We start from the raw sequence: 20,210 nt of genomic DNA on the forward strand, positions 1-20,210 counted from the left end.
TGGTCCCACTAGTACCCGCCTCCATTTATAAAGGACGTGTGGGGCCCAGGGGGAGAGCTTACCACATCTTGATCAAAGCACAAAAGTGGCGAAGGCCCTGCCCCAAGTCTGCCCTCCTGGGGATGGCTGACAGCAATGGCTGCCCGCTCTGAGAAGCTGGGTGGTATTGGAGGCGTTAGCAGTGGTGGCAGAGGCTCCCTGGCAGCCGTGGGAGCAGATCTGGCAGGGCCTGGGGCAGAGAGCAGGTCTATGAGAAGATTCTGGTCCCTCAAGGGCCCCTCTGGCCCCCCCTTCATCTGCACACTGGGCGGCGCTAGCTCAGATCAACTCAGAGCCAAGCAGCCCAGCCTTAACCCCCACTCTGCCAGGTTGCAGGAGTCTCAATTCACACCCCTCTGCATGCCACCTACCCCCTTCAGTCCTGGAGTCTGCCAAATGGGTTGCTTAGGACAAAGCCTCTTTACACATCCATCTGTGACACCGACTAGGGGCAGGGCCTGAGCCACGGGCTGGGGACCTGCAGCCAGCAGGAGTGGCAAGGGTGGAAAGGAGTGGGAAAGGGGTGGGGATGCCAGGTCTCCGGTGCTGAAGAAGGCCTGCATCTTGTCTAGGAGACTCCACCGCGAGCCCCTCCCAGCGGCTTCTTCTCTCTCCACCCCCACAAGGTCACACCAGTCTACTTGGGGAGAGGAAGGAACCTGGGCACAGTCGCAGATAAAACACCTGCTCAGAGACCCCAGGCAGCACAGCGGTCCTCCTAACACCCGCCTGGAGAGATTTTCCTGGCTTGCTAGGGCGATGGCCATCCTGGAGCTGGAAATCCACACCTGGGCCTGCTGGAACCAAAACTAAGTTCTGAGCTCCCTGGGCACTTCTGGCAGACAGACTGGGACACTGAGGTCCCAGGGACTCTCAGGGCGTCACTCCTGCAAGGTCTGTTTCCACAGAGTAAGGGATGGGGGTAGGATCCGGTATGGCCTATTCTCAAGCCTATTTCCATGGCCAGCGTGTGGCTACGCACACAGTAGGCACGTGATGGCCACTGCTAGAGAGGAAAAGGCAAGTCCAGGCTACAGGGCTCAGCTCACCCCCACCCTCTCCAGGCCCTACTCACAATGGGTTCTTCTGAGCCTTCCAGGACCAGCCACTGTCGTCCACCCAAATCCAGCTCACCTCCTCTGTATCAAGACCAACCCAGACCATCCCAGCATCCCAGTGCTCTGAGCTCCCTCCTGAGAGCGGTTTGTACAACCTGCCTAGCAACTTTAGAGCCCATAGACCGTACAACCCCTTCCCTGGGGCTGATGCAGTTTCTATTGCTCAACCCATGGCCTGAGGAGAGATTCCTGCACCGGCTGCCCTCACTGGGAACTAGGCCCCCGGACCCAGCCTCCCCAATCACCTGGAGGAAGCTTTAAACTCACAAATGCCTGAGGACCCACCTTTGGTCCACAAAGCCCTTTCCCCTTGGCAGGTCTCCATTCAGAGATGTCTTCAAATAAGACAAAAGCTTCCTTTAATGCTTCTCAGGGCTGCTTTTCGGATAGAAAATCCAGTGCCCACAACCAAAGTCCTGGCTGACAGAAAACTACACAGGATGCCAGGGCCATAGAGCTACAGCAATTCTGCACCAGGAAGTGTGTGACCCAGTTGCTAGGTTAAAAAAAAAAAAAAAGCACGAATCTCACCATCACATCCTGACCTTGGCCCAGCATCCACCCTGTCCACACGGGACTCACACCCATCTAAGCTGTGAGAGGGGCTTTCCCTCCACCTTCCTCTTGGGTTTTAATTAGAGTCGCAGAACCACAAATGATTGGGGCAGAGCTGGGCTGAGAGCCTCCCTGAGCCCCACTCACATTCCCCAGGAGAGATGGGCCCATGATTCCAGGGTTGCCGGGTTACAGGGTGGCTCACCCACAGATCCTCCCCGAGGAGCCTGATTATAGCTCTGAAGGTTCAATTAAGCCTCTTGAGTGTGGAAAGGCCCAACTGAGGTTGGCTGTATCTGACCATTGTGCAGGGCCACTGTCCCAGCCAGCTCGAACTCTCTGGGAACATGCCTCCTCATAGCAATTCACTCGCCGTGGGAAGCAGCCTCCACGGCCTCGTCCCATCCCCACATCCTCATACGAGCACGACTCCAGACTCTCACTCACCCTAACACCTACCTGGTCAGGGACCAGGAGCCCACATGAGCACAGCACTGGGAAGCCAGGCTCACTTTCAGGAATGGAAAAGCATAAACAGCCTTGAGAACAGAGGAGCAAAGGGAAACACAGCGTCTTTCATAAGCTCTGGGACAAACGTTACTACAAATCAGGCCCAACACAATTCTCAGAGCAAAGATGAGCAGCAGAGGCTGACAGTGGCAGCACTCCCTCTGGAAATTTTTTCAGGGTCCGATGACCAGGATTGATGGGTGTAGACGAGTGTCGGCCTCATGGCCCTTCTTTCCACTCCAAGCCCCTGGGGTACTATCGAGGGCCATGGCACCACACAAGCAGGCGGGAACCCCCTGGCCAGGCCCCACTATGCGGACAGCCAAATCCTGGGCTGCAACGTGATCCTCTTTCCCACCAGCTGGTCCACGTTAGGGCTGCCAGGGTCCTGGCCTCAGGAGCAGCGATCCGTTTCCACCACTGGGCCAGACTGATGACACACTGCAGGCCCTTACAAGTAGAAGCTCAGTAAAGGGAACACGGGGCTGCTCCGGGCAGGGCCAGGCTCTCAGAGCTCAACTGCAGGTGGCCAGGCCGCAGGGTACAGGATGTGACCTCCTCCAGCTGGTGGGAAGCTCCTTAAGGCAGGGAGAGTCCTGTTCAGATATGGTTGGGGCCGTTGAGCTGGGGGAGCAAGGGAGGGCTTTGCTTGCTCACTTTTTCACTCAGGAGCATCTGGAAATGCCCTGTTTGAGGAGAAACACACACAGGACAAAACCTGAAGCCCATCCCCAGTCAGAGACGGGGAGCAAAGAGAGGATGAGGAGCAGGGTAGGAAGGAGAGTTCTGAGAAATGGACAGAGTGACAGAAGTGGGCTGTTCAGTCACAGGAAGAGCCTGTAAAATGGTGGGCTCCTGGGAAGGAGGCAGAGGTCTGGCTGTACTAAGAACCGGGGTAGGAAGCTGAGGCCGGGAGGATGCCATTTAGCTGCAGAAGGAAAAAGGTTATGGTGGGTGCTGTCTATGCGCCTCATGCCTTTGAAATCAGAGCCACAAGCTAATGGCACTCACCTGACCTCGTACCCTGGGCTTTCAGGATGCAAGCGTGCCCTAGGCAAGCTGTGCCCTTAGATCCTTGCCTAAGGGACGGCTGCTGCAGCCAGAAGCCAACAAGGGTCCTATACCCACCATCCCAGGTATCGTCGTTTTTTCATAGACTAGGCAATGAGCAGAGGAAAGAGAGTTTTGCTTTTGGTTAAAGGTAAATTTTCTGCACATTTGATACAGCTTCATTTTCTGACTTCCCCAAGGGGGAAGTTCCTCTCCTGAATGCCACAAGCAGAAACAAGTGTGAATCTCACTCAGTTCAGCGAACACTGTGCTGGTGGATGAGGCTCTGCCACCTCCTGGTTCACCCCTCAGCAGGTCAGAGCCACACAGTAGCTGCTGCCCCCTTCACTGCCCTCCGGCTGCCGGGTCCTGCTGTTGGCCGGTAGGAACCCATGGCATCCACAGGGTTAATGCCAGGCTCAAGCAGCCCAGCCCTAAGCTGGGCAGGGAGCACTGAGGACTCGGGCCTCCTTTTCCAGGCCAGGGTGAAAGGAAGGAGAGGCAGGGGAGGGCCTGATGCTGGCAGGCCTGCGTCTCTCCACTCTGGGCCTGTCACATGAAAGGGTTTGTATTCCTGCCACTGGCTCCGGCCCGTCCAGGCTGGGCTGTTCTCACCGGAAAACAAAAATCTCTTTCAGACCAAAGCAAAATGAGGCCCTGGCTGGCCCGCGAAGGCTGTTAGGCGTTGCTCCCGCTGACCCGCCGAGAGCACCCATCACTTGGATTCTCACTGGCCCACTATTTACCGGAGGGAGCTGGAGGCTCTGTGGCCTCCGAGGAAAGCACCCCGTCAGGACAGGGCAGTGGGACCAGGAAATGGGAGGGCCCCATTCGGACGCTCTGTTGGTTCTGTCCTTTTCAGAAATAAGGCTGGATGGGTCTGAGGGAGCAACCTTTATTTTTATGTGAGGAAACTCGGGTAAGTCTCATGGTGTTGATGGTAAATGGGGAGAGGGAATTGGGAAGGAAAGTGTGATGTTAAACACGAGGCCTTGCAGTGCACAGAGAGGGCTCTAGGATGGAGGCCACATGTATCCTCCGCCTGCCACTCACAGTGCTGCTGCCACCAGTGCCCTTGCGACATGGGTGGGGTTTGTGGTAACCCAGAGCCCTGTGTGTGCCATCACCAGCTTCTGGAACCCTCCATCCCCAACAGAGACAGCACGACAAGGTCAGATGTCAATCTCATTCAGAAGTGCTGCCTTGCTGACACCCTGGGTCACCAGGAGCTGTCCATTAGCCACAATCTTGTACCCAACGGAGCATGCTGCTGACTCCGGTTAATAGGAGGCACGGACACAGCAAGACCATTCAGTCTGAGAGGCAATCTAGGACAAAACCACTTAAGAGGGAATTCTGAACCAACAGGAGGGTCGGACACCACAGACCTGCAATCCAGGAGAAACGGCCTCATCAGCCTCTCCGCCCAAAAAAGTGCCCATCTCTGATGACCAGCCAGTTGCTCCTCTCCTCGGATCTTCCTATTACTAGTTGGGGCCACGCTGTGTGCAGAGAGTTCATGCCCCGGGGAGGAGGAGAAAGGACACTTTAGACAGAAAGGGGGCTTCACAGGTCACAGGCTCCCCTGCTGTCTGACCTATGGCAAGGATATCGGAGACACATGGACCCAATTCTTCCACCAGCCCACTGGCCAGGGGAAGACCGCCCCCCCCCCCCCCTACAACCACATCCCCTTCCCTCTGCCACCCCAGACAGAGCCAGGCTTTGGGAGACAGCCTGCAGGCAGGGAGGGGGCTGAGGATAGGTGAGTCGAAGGTGTCCCCTGAGAACCACATCCAACCTGCTGGAAGGTACTAAAGTTCACCATTAATACTGCAGTTCTCCAGCCACTAAACAGGGTCCTTGGGTCTAGGTGGCTTCATGCAGGCCAAGTTCTAGGGGCCAGAGCACTGCCCCTTCCAAAGTGAAGGGGTCACTGCAGGCCTGGGTGGGTCCCAGCTGAGGGCCCTTTGTCTGTGCTGATGGCTGTCTACCTCTCTTCGGACTCTAGGGCCTCGCCATCCCACCCTCTAGCCATCTCCCTGTCCAGTCTCACTGGCTGGCCCACATCCAGTCTTGCTGCTCTCTCTGTCCAAGCTCTGACTGCTTTCTCATCCCCATCTCCGTCAGTGCCGTGTAGCCTCTAGCTGCCTTGCTGTTCTATCTCTGGTTGACTTCACTGTCCCTCCCAGTGCCCTTCTGCCTACTTGGCAGGATCTGCCAAGGATTGTTTATTGCCACGGCTGGGACAGGGGTTGGTGGTCAGGAGGAGCCCCACAGGGGAATCTTAGACCCAACAATGGAGGCAAAAACAGGACTTTGACACAGGACCAAATGCTGCTGGGCCCCACCTCCAGGCCGCAGGGTCCTGGGAGTGGGCCAGGCTGCAGGGTCCTGGGAGTAAGGCAGGGTTCCTGGCAGGGTTCGTTAGTGGGATCTGTCCCAGAGCTGCTCATTCAACCTGTGCTCTCTTCATTCCTCCAATAGCCATCAATCACTAGGTCTGTTCCTGGCCCAACAGGTGCCAACCCAGATTTGCTTATCCCAGGATCTGAAACTGAGATGCTGATTGTTCCCTCACTGGCACCATCCTGGCCTGGCTTCCTGCTCTAAAGCCCCGGGAGATAGCTATCTCAGAATGCATGCCTGAATGGGCAGATGGCAAACCGGAAGCCAGCCACCCCCAACTCTCCACAGACACCCCTAGCAAAATGCTTGGAGTAGCCGTTGCTAAAATAAAGGTGTCTCCAGGAAGAGCAGGTGAAGAGACACAGGTGGGACTTCTTGGAATTTGAAATCCTTCAGGCTCTGAGATTACAGATTGGGTCTCAAAATAGCTAGCTCAGCTTGGCTCAGAATTTGTCCCAGCCCACTTCCCATCTTCCCTCTTCGGCCTGTCACAGACCCCAAGCCTCACATGAATCAGAAGCCATACAAAGGAACCAGGTCTGGGAATGACCACACCGACCATGGGCTCCGAGAGTAGCTGGGAGATGATGGTGACCACCCCTGTGCATGCTGAAGTAACTCCCGGGGCCCAAAGTAGCATCTCACCCACAGTGCTCCCATCCTGGGCCCAAGGGGTGGTTAGGAGGAGCTCTGGTCAGGCCAAGGCAGGGAGTGCAGTCATCCCACCAGACCATCCAGTGAGCTGTAGACCTTGACTGGGGCCTCCTTTCAGCTCTGCTTGGCCAGAGCTCCCAGCCTACGGGGAGACTGGAAACTTGGAGCTCTAAGGAAACAACAGGATCTTGTCCTCAGAGACACTATGAATGATGAAACCAGTCACCCTGCAGCTGCAGGTTCCATCATTCATTCATTCATCAAACAGCTCCTCCTCTGTTCTGGGTTCTCAGCACTAAGAGTTGTCCAGTGAAGGCTGACCTGCCAGGAGTTCACACCTGCTTTCCCCTACTGCTTCTAGCATACGGGCATCGGCACCCATCTGGCACAGAGCCTGGCCCTTAGGAGGAGCACACTCAAGGTTTGTTGTTTGTTAATCAACTTGTGGTGAGAAAACAGCTTATAAAATACATAATCCTATCCTATATAATCCTATATAATAAAAGCATAATATGTAAATCGACCTAACGGCAGAACAACCGGTCGCTATGACACACACTGACCACCAGGGGACAGACGCTCAACGCAGGGGCTGCCCCCTGGTGGTCACTGCGTTCACACAGGGGGAGCACTGCTCAGCCAGAAGCCAGGCTCATGGCTGGTGAGTGCAGCGGTGGTCGTCGGTGGGAGCCTCTCCTGCCTCCATTACAGGCGGGCGGTAAGGAGTGAGGGGTCCCGATCTTCGAGAGCCCCAGACTGCGAGAGGGATGTCTGACTGCTGGCTTAGACCTGATTCCACCAGGGATTGAACCTAAGCCGGCAGGGGGATATCCCCCAAGGGGTCCTGGACTGCGAAAGGGTACAGGCCCGGCTGAGGGACTCCCCCCCACCCCCCCCCCCGCCATGCAAAAATCTCATGCACCAGGCCTTTGGTTATTAAAATAAGCTATTCTCAGGGAACTTCTCATATTAGTCATGTATACAATTATGCTGATGCACACCATGTGCCCAGCCCTCGGTTGGGGCATAGAGAGGAGACACCTTGGCCCTGCCCTCAAGAAGCTCAAAGGGCTGGTGGAGGAGGCCAAAGGCTGTAGTTCAGTGGGACGTGTGCCACCAGGGATGCATATGGCTCATGGGGTGCAGGGACAGTGTCACCTTAGCCATCCACGTGCCCAGTTTGGGTTGTATGTCCTTGATGCACTCACTACACAGAAGGAAGTCCATGCTGCCTGGCCTAGCATTCTAGGGCCTGTAGAGACCAGCCCTGGTGACCACCCTGAGTATGTCCCTCATTCCTATTGCCAATCTTTCCTCACAAGGGTCTGTCTGCCCGGAATGCCTTTTCTTCCCTTTCCTTTCTGGGCAGCCTATACCCCCTTTCAAGAAGGCCTGATTCACGTTGCTATAAGTTTAGCTAACACCAATGAGTCCTTTCCTGTGTGCCAGCCACTGCTCTTGTCACTTCACACCTGTCTTCTCTTAAACCTTCCCCTGTCCAAGGACCGCTGCTCCCTCGCCTGTGCCCACTGACAAGCCTGCTGAAGGGGCTCAGATGCTGTCTGATCATACCTGGTGGCCCCTCCCAGAACTGGGAGTCTGACAGTGGGGCCTGGCTCACAGCTCTTAGGAGCTGCTTCCTCAGTGAAACTCCCTGTATCTCAGTGCCTCATCTATTAAATGGGGATAACAGCACTGCAGTGTTGTGGGGAGGATGAAGGGAAAGCTTGGGGGATTGTAGAACGCAGTGTGTGACACATGGTAGGTGCTCAGGGAAACAGCAGTTAAGTCAGCATGTCTGCAACAACACTTCCCCCATAAAAAAAACTCCCCCCACCCATAGTACTTTATTCAGCAAGTATCTGAGTGCCTGCCACGTGCCAGGCACTGGCTGGTTACGCAGTGCAGCTTCTAGCATACAAACACCTATAACTTTTGCCACTTTTTGCAAATAAGCCAGAGCTTCGTGCTCACTTATCCTGCTTGCTGTGTGTATGGGACAGTCCTGGGTCCCAACTGCGGCTGAGCCAAATTCAGCCTTCTGAAGGTCAACCTCTGAGCCCTTATCACAAGAACAGAAAACTATCCAGAGAGCAGAAATGGCCTGCTCTGCTGCCCCCTGGTGTCAGTGAGCTCTCACTGGAACCACCCCTGTATCCTACCACAGGCTGGGTAGGATGAGAAGGCGCTGAGGTCAGAATTCTCCCACATGGTGGTAATACCACGTGCAAATCCAGGCTTTCTTTTGTGAGGTTTGTTCTCAGTTGTTCTGCTTGGAGTTCCACCACCTATCGAGGTCCTAGCTGCCTTCTTGGGCCTTCTGGCATGGCCCCAGACCTCATACCATCCTCCACCCTTATGGGAGCTCAGGATTGGGGAGTGGGGGGCGGGGGGGGGGGGAGATCTGATAGGGCTGAGCTGAGCCAGGCTGTGCAAGTCTGCACCTGCCCTGGACACCTACAGCCAGCTGACTTCCACACCAGACTCTGTCCCCAGGGCCACCCCCAGGGTCACAGCTGAGGCCTCCCACCTTCCCTTTCCTGGAGCTCAGCCTCAAATGGGCCACCCTTGGGCCACCTCTATTTTCACACACATCACAACAGCCTCCCGCTGCTCTCCCAGGCTGCACTCTCCCCTTGCTGGCTCAGCCTGGCCACTACAGCTTAATCGAGAGTTTCTCTGCCCCTAAATGAAAGCCTCTCCTCCAAACCCCCCTCCCACCCAGACTCCATCCTCCACCTACAACCTAGGCTCCCCAGTCACGGGACCCTGAAGACCCATCCCCTACCATGGTTCTTACTCCACACCTCCGATGGCCTGATTTTCTCCACCTGGAGTTTGGCCTCCCTGCCTCTGACAAACACCCTTCGATGCTGCAAAAGTCCACTCAGCTGTCACTGCTGAGCAGACCGGGCCCTGTACAAGGGCATGGGGCTTCATCAGCCTAGAGAAAGGGGAGCCCTCTCAGAAATTCACCCACTTTACACAGTGGTGTCATATAGGCAGGCAGGAGTGTCCGTCCATTGCTCCCATAGTCCTCTGAGTGCTGACTGCACAGAGACCAGGCACAGCATGACTCATGCTGGATCTATTTCATCCGTTTCCCTGTTTACTACTCAACGCACAGGTGAAATGTGGGCTGGCGTCCGCAGTGGGAGCAGGACAGATGCAGCCCTGGCTCTCCAGGGCTCAGAGCGCATGGTTTCCTCTCCCAGATAGTCCATTCCTCCTCTGGCGGCTCCCCCTACCCTTTTTGTCCATCATGCTCTCCCTGTGGTTCCGTACGGGCAGTCTTGTCTCCCTGGGGCCAGATTGTGGCAAAAAAAAAAAAAAAAAAAAAGCACATAATCCTTCTAAAAGATGACATCACCTTGGGAGTCTCCTGTTTCTGGCTGAGCCAAAGGATTGTGAGAGCAGCAAGGCAGAATATGTTCTCAGTTTTAGCTTAGGAATCCCCTCTGCCCCCAGAGAAAGGCCGAAGTCCCAAGCAAAGTGGACACGTGATCTGGGCATGCCCCAGTGTGCATCTGGGTGTTCTATCCAGTGAGTGCACTTGTCTCTTAGACCAAGTGTGGCATCTCTGAGGAAATTCCTGTTTCCACTGAGAAGTTTGGCCCCTATGGAGGCAGCTGCCACTTGTGCCAAGAGTCGCCCTGCTTGACCACTCCATGGTCCTGTCCAGTCCCTCAGTGAGGCAGTTTCCCCATTCGGGGAGGCACCTGACCATGTTGGGAAACGCTCTGAGACTATCACCCAGGCAATAAATGGTGGCTGTTACTATCATCATCGTTTTTGATAACTCCTACTCCTTACCCCTGACCCAGCTCCAGCCCTGACCTTGCCTGTTGGATGAGCACATCAGGCCCAGAGTGGCCCTGCATGGACACTGGCAGACAGAAGGCGCTTAGGGAGAGAAGGGGATTAGAGAGGCCTCCCCAGCTCCCTAGCTCAGGGGAGGTGTCCCTGTGGTCTGACTCGGGGCAGTGGTCAGTGGGTGGGAGGAACTTGGGCCAAAAATGTTCTAGTTTCAGGCCAAACACTTAGCAATGATTGATCAGTTAAAACCTCAGATGGAACCCCAGTCTTTCAGATATTATCTGTGGAACACTGGGCAAATCAATTAATCTCTGAACCTCAGTAAAAAGCAGAAAGCACCACCAACCTCCTAGGATTTGCTATGAATATTAAATAACATGCAAAGTTTCAGGTAAGAATTCCAAAGGGTGGACTCCCCCGCTTTTTTGGCTCAAAAGGAATCTTTTTACCTCCTCTGATGCCGCTGTTTGAATGTAAAAATAATAAACACTAAAATTCATAGAGCATTTGCTCTGGGTTAGCTCCGGTTTAAGACCAGTTTGAGGTTCAAGCATTTCACATACATTATCAGGCTGAATCTGCACAGGAGGGTGATGGGGTGGGGGTGGGGGGACCTTTAGTGATACAACAGAAGGCTCACAGTGGGGCGGGCTGGTGCAGGCCGCAGAACTGGTGGATAAATGGGCCTGTGGGGAGACCCCAGGTGTGTGCGGAGGGAAGGGGGAGGAGTGAGCAGGGATACAGAAGAGGTCCTCACAGCCTCCTGAGAGACTGCAGGCGTGAGGGTCTGACTCCTGTGAGGGGTGATGGGGACACAAGCCCTGGGAAAAACTCAGGAGCCAAGTGGATCCGGCTTTGCTGAAATCTTGTACTCTGGCTGAAGGTGGGCAGGGAGGGGTAGTGAGGAGACTCCCTTACCGGGATCAGGAAGGCCCAGGTCAGTCCTGGTTACGTTGCTGACCTTCTGCAGGACCTCTGGGACCAACACCCTCGATTTCCGACCCTAGAGATGGATAAGGAGGCACTAGGTCCGTCCCTGGATTTGGCCTTGGGGGACGAGTGGGCTCAAGGCCTAGTCTGATGGTCCTCGCCATAAGGCGGGGGGACCGCGAGAACTGGAGGGACGTTGTCGTGGGGTCGCAGAGAGCAAGGCCCCTAATTTCTGCAGACCCACCCCAGCTGCTTCCCAAACCCGCCCGGCGCCCGCCAGAATTTGGGGGGTGGTAACCTGGGAGGCCTGGGGGAGGGAGGGCGCGAAGGGACGCCTTCGCAGCTGAGGCTGGGGGTAAGGGACAAGGACAGGATAGGGGCTTACCCGCGAACAGCCAGAGAGAGCCCCCCGAGACCAGGAAGAAGGTCAGCATGTCCGTCCGCGGGGCCGGCCTGGCCCGGCGCAGCCTCCCTGGCCCACAGCTCCGCAGCTCCGCAGCCCAGCAGTCGCCGCGCCGCCGCCGGGTATTTTTAGCCCCCGCCCCTGCTCCACAGCGCCCCCTCCCCGCGCCGCCGCCGGGTATTTTTAGCCCCCGCCCCTACTCCACAGCGCCCCCTCCCCGCGCCGCCGCAGCCCAGTGCGGGAGGGCGCCGCGCGCTGCGCTGGGAGCCCGCTGCCTGCCCGCAGCCCGCGGGGGGTCTAGGGCGCCCCGAGATCGCAGGCGCAGCCGAACTGCCGAGGCCCCGGGCAGGCGGGGGAGGGCCGCAGCGCCGACTTGCGGTCTCCGCCCCGCCCCTGCCCCCAACGTCAGGGCCCGGCGGCGTTCTGGGGAAACGGGCAGGAGGGGAGCGCATGGGCGACCAGTGCGGGAGCGTGACGCCGCACCACCCCACCGATGCGCGCATCTTACCCCGCGCGAGCCTGGCTTTTATGGCTGGGCAGGATCGGGTGGCAGAGGGGTCGCGGTCACCTGTCCTAGGAAGCACACATGCCTGTGGGCCGGCGCCCGCTGACGCAGACCTGAGGACCCGAATTTGCAGATACCAGGATCCTCTGGGTGTCAAGACTGCAAGGCAGTGAGGAGAAAGGGGCTGAGGTTCTATCTAGGCTCCAGGAAAGGGGCAGAGTCCTTACATCTCCCCTATGCGAAGATTAGATCTGAAGCCACCCAAGGTCAGAGGAGGTTCCATGTAGTCACAGGAAGCCACAGGGAATCACACCACAGGTGTCTCAGAGGACACAAGCAATCATGATCTTTATACACAATCATATGTACCTCACAGCTAGTGAATGGCCACACAGTCATCCCCTACCACAGACGGGCACACTGCTGGCTGAAGGGTTGGATACCTTCTGTTCCAGTGTCTGTGATTGAAAGGAGGAAGCCCAATTGTACATTATTCGGAATGAAGTGTAGATATTCTGCTGGGCCCCGACCTACACCTGAATTTCAAGGTCACTCCTCCCTACACTTGTGCTTGTTCTCAAAACATGCATGTCCACTAGGCCTCCAGCACCAAGGACAGTGCTCAGGCAGCCCAATCCTAGCTCTATGTTACAGTCCTCCAACGCGCAGGCATCAACGGACTCAGGAAGAAGAGGCCAGGAGGCCAGAGAGTAAAGGTCGGGCATCAGAGGGTGGAAGAGCCAGGGGTCCCTTCAGACCCACCAGAGGCCACCTACCCCGTGTGCATGTGTGCTCACAGCTCAACAGCTGGGGCACGAATTTGTGAAGGGGCCTGTGCCTGCAGTGCCAGTACATGGCATGTGTGTGCCCAGGGCTGTCTGTGTCCACCTTGTAGGTGCAAGTATGCAGATGTACACTTATGAGACCCTTCCCGTAATTACAACAGGACCCTCCACTACTTCCCCGTCCCAGGGTCCGGACACCTGGGAAAGCTGCTCCTGCTGGATCTCTAACAGTCTGGGTCAAGATCTGGATGGAGTCCCTCATGTTCCAGGTTTGGCAGGGCTCTTCCAAGAGGGTGTCACATGACTGTCAGAATGCCCCCTCCACCCCCACTAGCAGCACATTAACTGAAGACCTGCTGGTGCTCAGGAGGAGACCCATGGGGAACCAGAAGACTGGGCAGAAAGAAGGTATCTCCGCAGACTAGATCGGAATAGAGAAGTGGGCAGACAATTTCTCCATAGGCCAGGATCCAGCAAAGCATTTCTTCACAGAACAGGAGGCCCAGGAGCCAAGCAGCAAGGCCCAGGCCCAGGCCTCCTCTGCAGCACTCAGCCGTAGAACTGCTCCAGGCCCTTGCATGGCTCCTGGCAGCCTCCTCTCTAGAGTGATGTCATGGGACACATTTAGCCTGGCCTCCTGCAGAAGGATGCATCCAGTTACTCTTCCTCAGATGTCTCTGCTACTTGTAATTATTTTAATTCAAAAACCTGTGCTGGAGCTGTGACACATGACAGCTTAACGGAGTATTTCTGTTTTCCTCTGACATTGGCTTGCCCCACTTGAAAGATGGGGACAGGAAAGCCCTGGGTCTGGCTGTGGGATCATGGCCAGGTATCTGTCCTCTCTAGGCCTGTTACTACCAGTGTAAGGGGACTTATTCTTTCCTTTCCTGGGCTCCTGAGGTCTCCTTCCGCTCTGTGGGTCTCCATCTATGGACCATCTGTTGGCCTGGGCAGTGGTGACTCTGAAGCCTACAGACTGCATGAGCATGGCAGCCATGGAACCCAGCAGGACAGAACCCAGGGCCCAGAGAAATGGAGGCTAGGCTGGAGGGTCCTTGAACTTCTTAGTAAGGTCAGCCACAGTAGTGGTATCTCTTTTCACACCTATATCCTCCCAGATCAGCACTTCTGAGAGGGTGGGCAGGCTGATCCTGACCATGTTTTCAGCCCTAGCACAGGGTCTGCCCAGAGAATTTGGAGAACATTATTCATTCAACAGAGCTGTAGACTGTAGTCCAGAGAGAAGAGCATCTGTCTCAGGTCACCAGCAGTTCTGGCCTCCAGACTCCCTTTCATTCATTCATTCATTCATTCATTCATTCACTCATGCACCTGAAGGAGTCCCTCATGTTCCAGGGACTTCCTCAAGATGTGCCGCTTAGACCTGGGCCAGGTGGCTCTGTCAGTTGAAGCGTTACCCTGTACACGAAAAAGTTGCAGATTCAATCCTGGTCAGGGCATATACCTATGTTGTGGGTTCGTTACCTGGTCAGGGTGTGTACGGGAGGCAATGATCAATGTTTCTCTCTCACATCAGTGTTTTTTCCTCTCTCTCTGTCCCTTCCTCTCTCCAAAAAATAAATAAGTAAATAAATACAAGATGTGCCACTATGGCATGTAAACTTTTTTGAGCTGAAGCCATTGGAGACCCTGCAGGCTCACGAGAAACTTATCTCTCCCTTAAAGAATTTAAATTAAGGGCCTTGCCCATGATAAGAGTTATCACCAGAAGTACTTCTCGTGACCTATTTTATGGCAGGGAAAACTTTTAATGAACAGCTGCTCTTCTTATCATTCTACAATGACCTTTTTCCCCTCTGAAACCCCAAGGCACCTGACCTCCTCCTTAGCTCAGAATGTCACATATATCTCATTTTAACTTCCTGTTCCTGAACCTCTCACGTATGTGGGGTTCCAATGAAATTTGGTCATTTTCTCTTATTAATCTGTTTTATATTGTTTTCATGATTAGACCAGCTGGAAGAACCTAGAGGGATAGGAATAAGTTCCTTCCTTCCCCAAACACTCATTAAGCTAATCTAGGATGTGGGGAGACAAAAAGAAAGCAGAAGTAACAGCAACCCAGGGTGGTGAAGGTGATGACACACAAACCTAACCCAAAGAAGACCTCCTGGAGGAAGAAATATTCAAGTGGGCCAAGGACACCACTCCCAGACCTGGCTCTGATTCGGTTATGCTGTGCAACCCTGGGCAAGCCCTTGCCTCTCTCTATGTTCACTGGTACAAGTTAGATCTAGAGGCTTCTGAGTGTAAGGACTAACTTGCCATGACTCTGCTGCCTCTTTTTCACCACAAGTGACCACCCTCTGGTCGATGAGGCCCAGTATCCAGTCTGCCAGTGGCCCTAAGAGGCAGCCAAGGATGGCCTCAGCCACTCTGGGCTCAGGTCTCCTACAGTTAGGACACTGTGCCATGCTTCTCTAACAGTGGTGGAGCCTCTGTTATTGAACTTGTCAACATTTTTTAACCCTCTCCTATATTTTGATAGTTTCCCACATTGTAAGTACCTTCTTCCCAAGGTAAAACCCAGAAAACTCTCTTTTCCAGCCTCCCTTGCAGGAAGAGGTGGATAAGTGACTTAGACAGTACCAATGAGACAAAGCCCCATGAGCCTTTGATTCCAAAGTCAGCAATGAACAGAAGAAAGTCCTGCAAGTGGTCTCCATCTTGCTGGCACAAGGCTGGTAGCAGAAGCTATGAAGAGTGGATGGTTTGGGGGAGTTGTTCCTGGAAACCAAGGTTTGACCCTGTTTCTGGAACCCTCCCAACAATACTGTAGAACTACCTAACATTCTTTTATATGTTCATTTTTTGCTTAAAATAGTCAATATAGATTTTGTTTGCAACCAAGAACTCAGACTGACCTACTCATGACCCTACTGCTAAACGTCTTCCCAGCCCTCTAGAGGGTGTGAATATGGGCAGGGCACACAGCGTGCTGCACTCCCCCCCCCATCAGTGCTACAGATGGAAGCTCTGGCCGGTGTGCCTAGGTGAGCTGAGCCAGGCCTTTGTTTCTCTTTACTCTGACAACCACCAATCTGGAGAGCTGAGCCAAGAACTTGAAACACTACCAGAGCAAAGTCTTTAAATATATGATGAAATGATTGAAGAGTTATAAGCAAACGTTCAACCCATGTCTTTTATTGAATAGTAGTGTCTCCCACCCACGATTAATAAAATTATTCAATGTAGAAATGTTTGAAAATACAGAAAAATATAAGCTAAAATCACTTAAAAAACATCAACTAAAATCACTTGCAATTTCATTCCCCAAGGATAATGGCCAGTGCAATTTTGTGCATTTCCTAATAATAATATCAAACATTTACACAGTGTTTAGTGTGTGCCAGGCATTATTTCTAGGATTTTACATATGTGCTATGGACTGAATTGTGTCTTCTCATTCATATGTTGAAGACCTAACTCTCAATGTGACTATATTTGGAGATAAGGTCTTAAGGAGGCAATTAAGGTTAAATGAGCTCCTATGAGTGGAGTCCTAATCCAAGAGAACTGGTATCATCATAAAAAGAGACAGTGACACTGGGGAGTGCGTGCACACAGAGCAGAGGCCATGTGAGGACAAAGCAAGATGGCCATCTGCAAGCCAAGGAAAGAGGCCTCAGCAGACCCCAATATTGCCAATGCCTTTATCTTAGACTTCCAGGCTCTAAAACTGTGAGAAAATAAATTTTTGATTGTGTATGTACTGGGGATGTAGCTGTGAACAACCAAACAAAGAAGGCCCTGCCCATGTGGAGTGCACTTGCTCTATTGAAATTCCATTGCCCAGCTGTCAGACATGAATTAACCCACTTATGTGAGATTTCTTTTAATTAAAAATTCTCTGATGAGCCAACCAGACAGACACAAGCAACCACTTTATTTTTGTCTTTTGTTGTGTTTTTTTTTAAAGGTTAATAAAACAACTAGCGGGCTCCTGGTATTTCCCCAGAGCCATAGAAGGACAAAGATGAAGGCCTTGGAATTTGCCCTGAGGCCACAGGGTTGGGAGTTAGGGCTGACCAAGCCACCAGCACTGGTCCCTGAGGAGACAGACACCTACCTGTGCATGTGTCTCCCACCAGCACAAGGTCAGGATTTAATGGGAAATATACCACATTTGTAAGGCTTTGCAAATGATGCACAAAAATTTGAAGAAAACAGATGAGTTTTATACCATCTGCAGGTAGGGCAAATCTTGTTAAGCACAACAAAGAAGGCAGAAACCACAAAGGAAAAGACAAGTAGATTAAAAGATCTGACTATTTAAATGTCTGCATGTTAAAAACCACCATTAAAAAATTTTAAAGATAAATAGATAACTCGCTGGTATCTATTCTGTGGCTGATAGTATAAAAAAGATTTATACTACCAGCCACAGAAAAATGCTTTGACATGTAACAAATCAAGAAGATGAAGACAAATAAGCAAAGGACATGGACAGGCAATTAAAACCAAAGAGAGAGAGAGAGAGAGAGAGAGAGAGAGAGAGAGAGAGAGAGAAGAGAGAGAGACATGCTGTCCTTCTCTGCCTGGCTGCCCACCTGGGGAATGATGAAGCTACTGCCTGAGTATCACCACCGATTTGTGTCTCTTTCCTCCGAAGGCTGAGGTGGAGTCCCCACTCCTAGACATGTCACAGGGGTGCTGATCCCTGTTAGAGGAGGGAGGACCAACATTCCATACACCCACCTCACTCACCTGGGAGCCCCAAGCCCCACCATCACTATCCTCATTTACCCAGAATCCAGACTAGTTCTCAGGGTGGCCACCGAGAGAGCTCAGCCTAGGGCTTGGCCAGATGATCTCAACAATAAAAGCAGGTTAGAGGTCAGGAGAATGTGTGAGCATCTGAGGACCTGACCACCTGCAAACCCTTTTGAAGGGCAGCTTGGCAAGGTGTGTTACAACCTCAACAAATTCTTAACCTTTCACTACCACTGGCCAGTTTGCATAGGAATTCACTCGAAGGAGAAAAAAAATCAGGATTTACTTGTTCACAAGGATTGCCATTGCAATATTACTTACAATAGTGCCAAGTTGGAAACAACCCAAATGTCCAATCACAAAGCAGCATTCACTTCTGTATATTCATGGGATAGTGTATGCTCTGCTCCCCATAAAAATGATGATGCAGAAGATTGCACAGTGACACGGAGAGATGTTTGTGGCATGTGGCCAACTGAAAAACACAGGCTATAAAACAGGACATTCAAGGTGATTCCAATTATGTTTACAAGCATTTACATATTCATGGAAACGTGGAAAAAGTTAATAGTGGTTATCACTGAGTGGTGGGAGAGTATGTTTTTTTCTTTTGCATTTAATTGTATTTTCCAAATTTTCTAAAATGAACAGACATTTAACAAGCAAAAGTCTAGAATAAGCCATTTCCAGAGCCCTCTCTTGGTTCAGAAAGGGCTGGGGTGCTGGACAGGGAGAAAGAGGTCATGGGAAGATCATTAGGTAAGTCAAAATGATGTTCCTGCCCATGGCATGAACTGCAGGGTCTGAGTAGAGGGTCAGTGTTACTGGACCCTCACCTCCTGGGTCTCTTGGCATCTGCCCCAGGCTCCCCCTTCTCTCGTGGCCATTAGATGATTGAGCTGGGCCTGAGCAGAGAGGTCAGGGCTGTGAGGACCTTCAGAGTGACCCATGTACCTCAGGAAGGTGTTCGAGAAGGAGGGGAGCAGGGCAGAGGCAGACCCTTTTAGAGTTGGTAGAAGGAGGAGCCCTGGAGGAGGGCCAGGTGCCAGGGAAGTCAAAGGAGAAAATGTCCAGAAGAGCATGGTGCGTTCCCTGGAGACAGGAGGGACACCTCCGATTCTCAGAGCTCATTACAGGGAACCAAAACATCAATCCCTAGGACATCACCTACGAGGGAAATAAAGCAGAGCTTGGAAGAGCATCCTCAGGGTTAATTAAGAGAGAAACAGAGCACAACCCAAAGCACTTCAAAGGTGGGGAAAACCACTGGCTAGAAATCTGCTGGTGGTGGCCTTCCCTGGCCCGGTAGCTCAGTGGTTAGAGTGTTGTCCCAATACACCAAGGATTTGGGCTCAATCCCCGGTGAGGGCACATATAAGAATCAATGAATGAATGCATACATAAGTGGAACTACATTTCTCTCTCTCTCTCTCTCTCTTTCTCTCTCTCTCTCCCCCCTCCCTCTCTCTCCTTCTCTGTCTCTCTTTCTCTCTCTCTCCCCCTCCCTCTTTCTCTCTCTCAAATCAATGAATAAAAAAGAAATCTGCTGGTGGCACCAGAAAGGTGCAGAAGGCCCTCTGCCTAAAAGAAATGACCCCAAGGACCAGAGGCTGATCACCCGGAAAGGCCAGCTGGGTGGGGCCGAGACATCCAGGCCAGCTGTCCTGTCCTCCCTAACCCTACAGAGGCCCATGGAGGGGCAGGGACTTGTTCAAGGTCTCACAGCAAATTAAGAGGAAGACCAAACTGAAACTCCGGCATTCTGAGTCCCAGCCTAATGTACCATCCATTACCCCTAGGGAGAATTTTTTAAAATTTGAAAACATAAATAATCCCGGTATTATATAAATTATTTAAAGCTATATGAAACATTATTTGTCATCCAATTCAATTTATTTCTGAGGTAAATATAGAGAATTCCAAAACTTGGTGTGACATCAATATTTTAAACTGAAAACATAGGCCAATATCAGATATAAATATACGCACACAATTTTCAATGAAATTTTAACAAATGGATTAAATGTGTAAGATGAATTACATTAAAATAAAGGAGAAGCTATCTCCAGGGTGCCAGGATGATATGGAATAAGCACCAGGGCAATACCTAAAGATTTGTTGAGCATGATCCAGGTGGGATTGCATATTCTACCCCCAGCAACTCTAAGATATAAGCATTATTTATTATTATCTAAGGTAGTAAGGATTATCTCTGCAGCAGCCCTCACTATGCCCTTCACTCCGCTGAGGGGGAAGAAGAAACATTACTAGGTTCTTTTTTCCCTAGGAAATAATTAAATCAACACAAGACAGGTTAATAAAAAATGACCAAATTTAATTACATATGTGTGCATGAAACTCCACATACACAAGAGGTTCAGGGACAGAGTTAAATGAGATACTTGTGACGTTCTGAGCTGAGGAGGAGGTATGGTGCCTTGGGGCTTCAGGTGGGAGGAAGGTCACTGCGGGTGATAGGAAGTTTGTCCTGCCCTAAGTTATTCATGGTGATAATGCCTATTATGGGCAAGGCCCTTAACTTAAGTTCTTTAAGGGAGAGGTCAAGTTTCTTGTGAGCCCACAGGGTCACGAATGCCTTCAGCTCAAAATAATTCACATGCCAAAGTGGCACATTTGGGGGAGGCCTGTTCTGAATCCCTTCACCATCCACAGCTTTACAATAGGAGCTGCCGTATTCA

General features: G+C 52.4%; 1 protein-coding gene across 2 annotated transcripts in view; it reads right to left on the minus strand.

Annotated features, from left to right (window-relative positions):
- The window catches only part of ACSL6 (acyl-CoA synthetase long chain family member 6), a 52,490-nt gene extending 40,907 nt beyond the window's left edge, over window positions 1-11,583 (minus strand). Inside the window, exons 1-2 of one of the 2 annotated variants that reach the window (XM_054717801.1) lie at window positions 11,467-11,568; window positions 11,070-11,154 (exon numbers count right to left, since the gene is read on the minus strand). Coding sequence is in view for 1 of the 2 variants with exons in the window: in XM_054717802.1 (XP_054573777.1) it covers window positions 11,467-11,515 (49 nt within the window). In the remaining variant the exon portion in view is untranslated. Of the gene's footprint in view, window positions 1-11,069; window positions 11,155-11,466 lie in introns of both variants that reach the window. The other variant, XM_054717802.1, reaches the window with a different exon arrangement.
- Window positions 11,584-20,210: the final 8,627 nt, after the last annotated feature.

Source organism: Eptesicus fuscus, chromosome 6 (assembly GCF_027574615.1).
Source record: "Eptesicus fuscus isolate TK198812 chromosome 6, DD_ASM_mEF_20220401, whole genome shotgun sequence".
Lineage (NCBI taxonomy): Eukaryota > Metazoa > Chordata > Mammalia > Chiroptera > Vespertilionidae > Eptesicus > Eptesicus fuscus.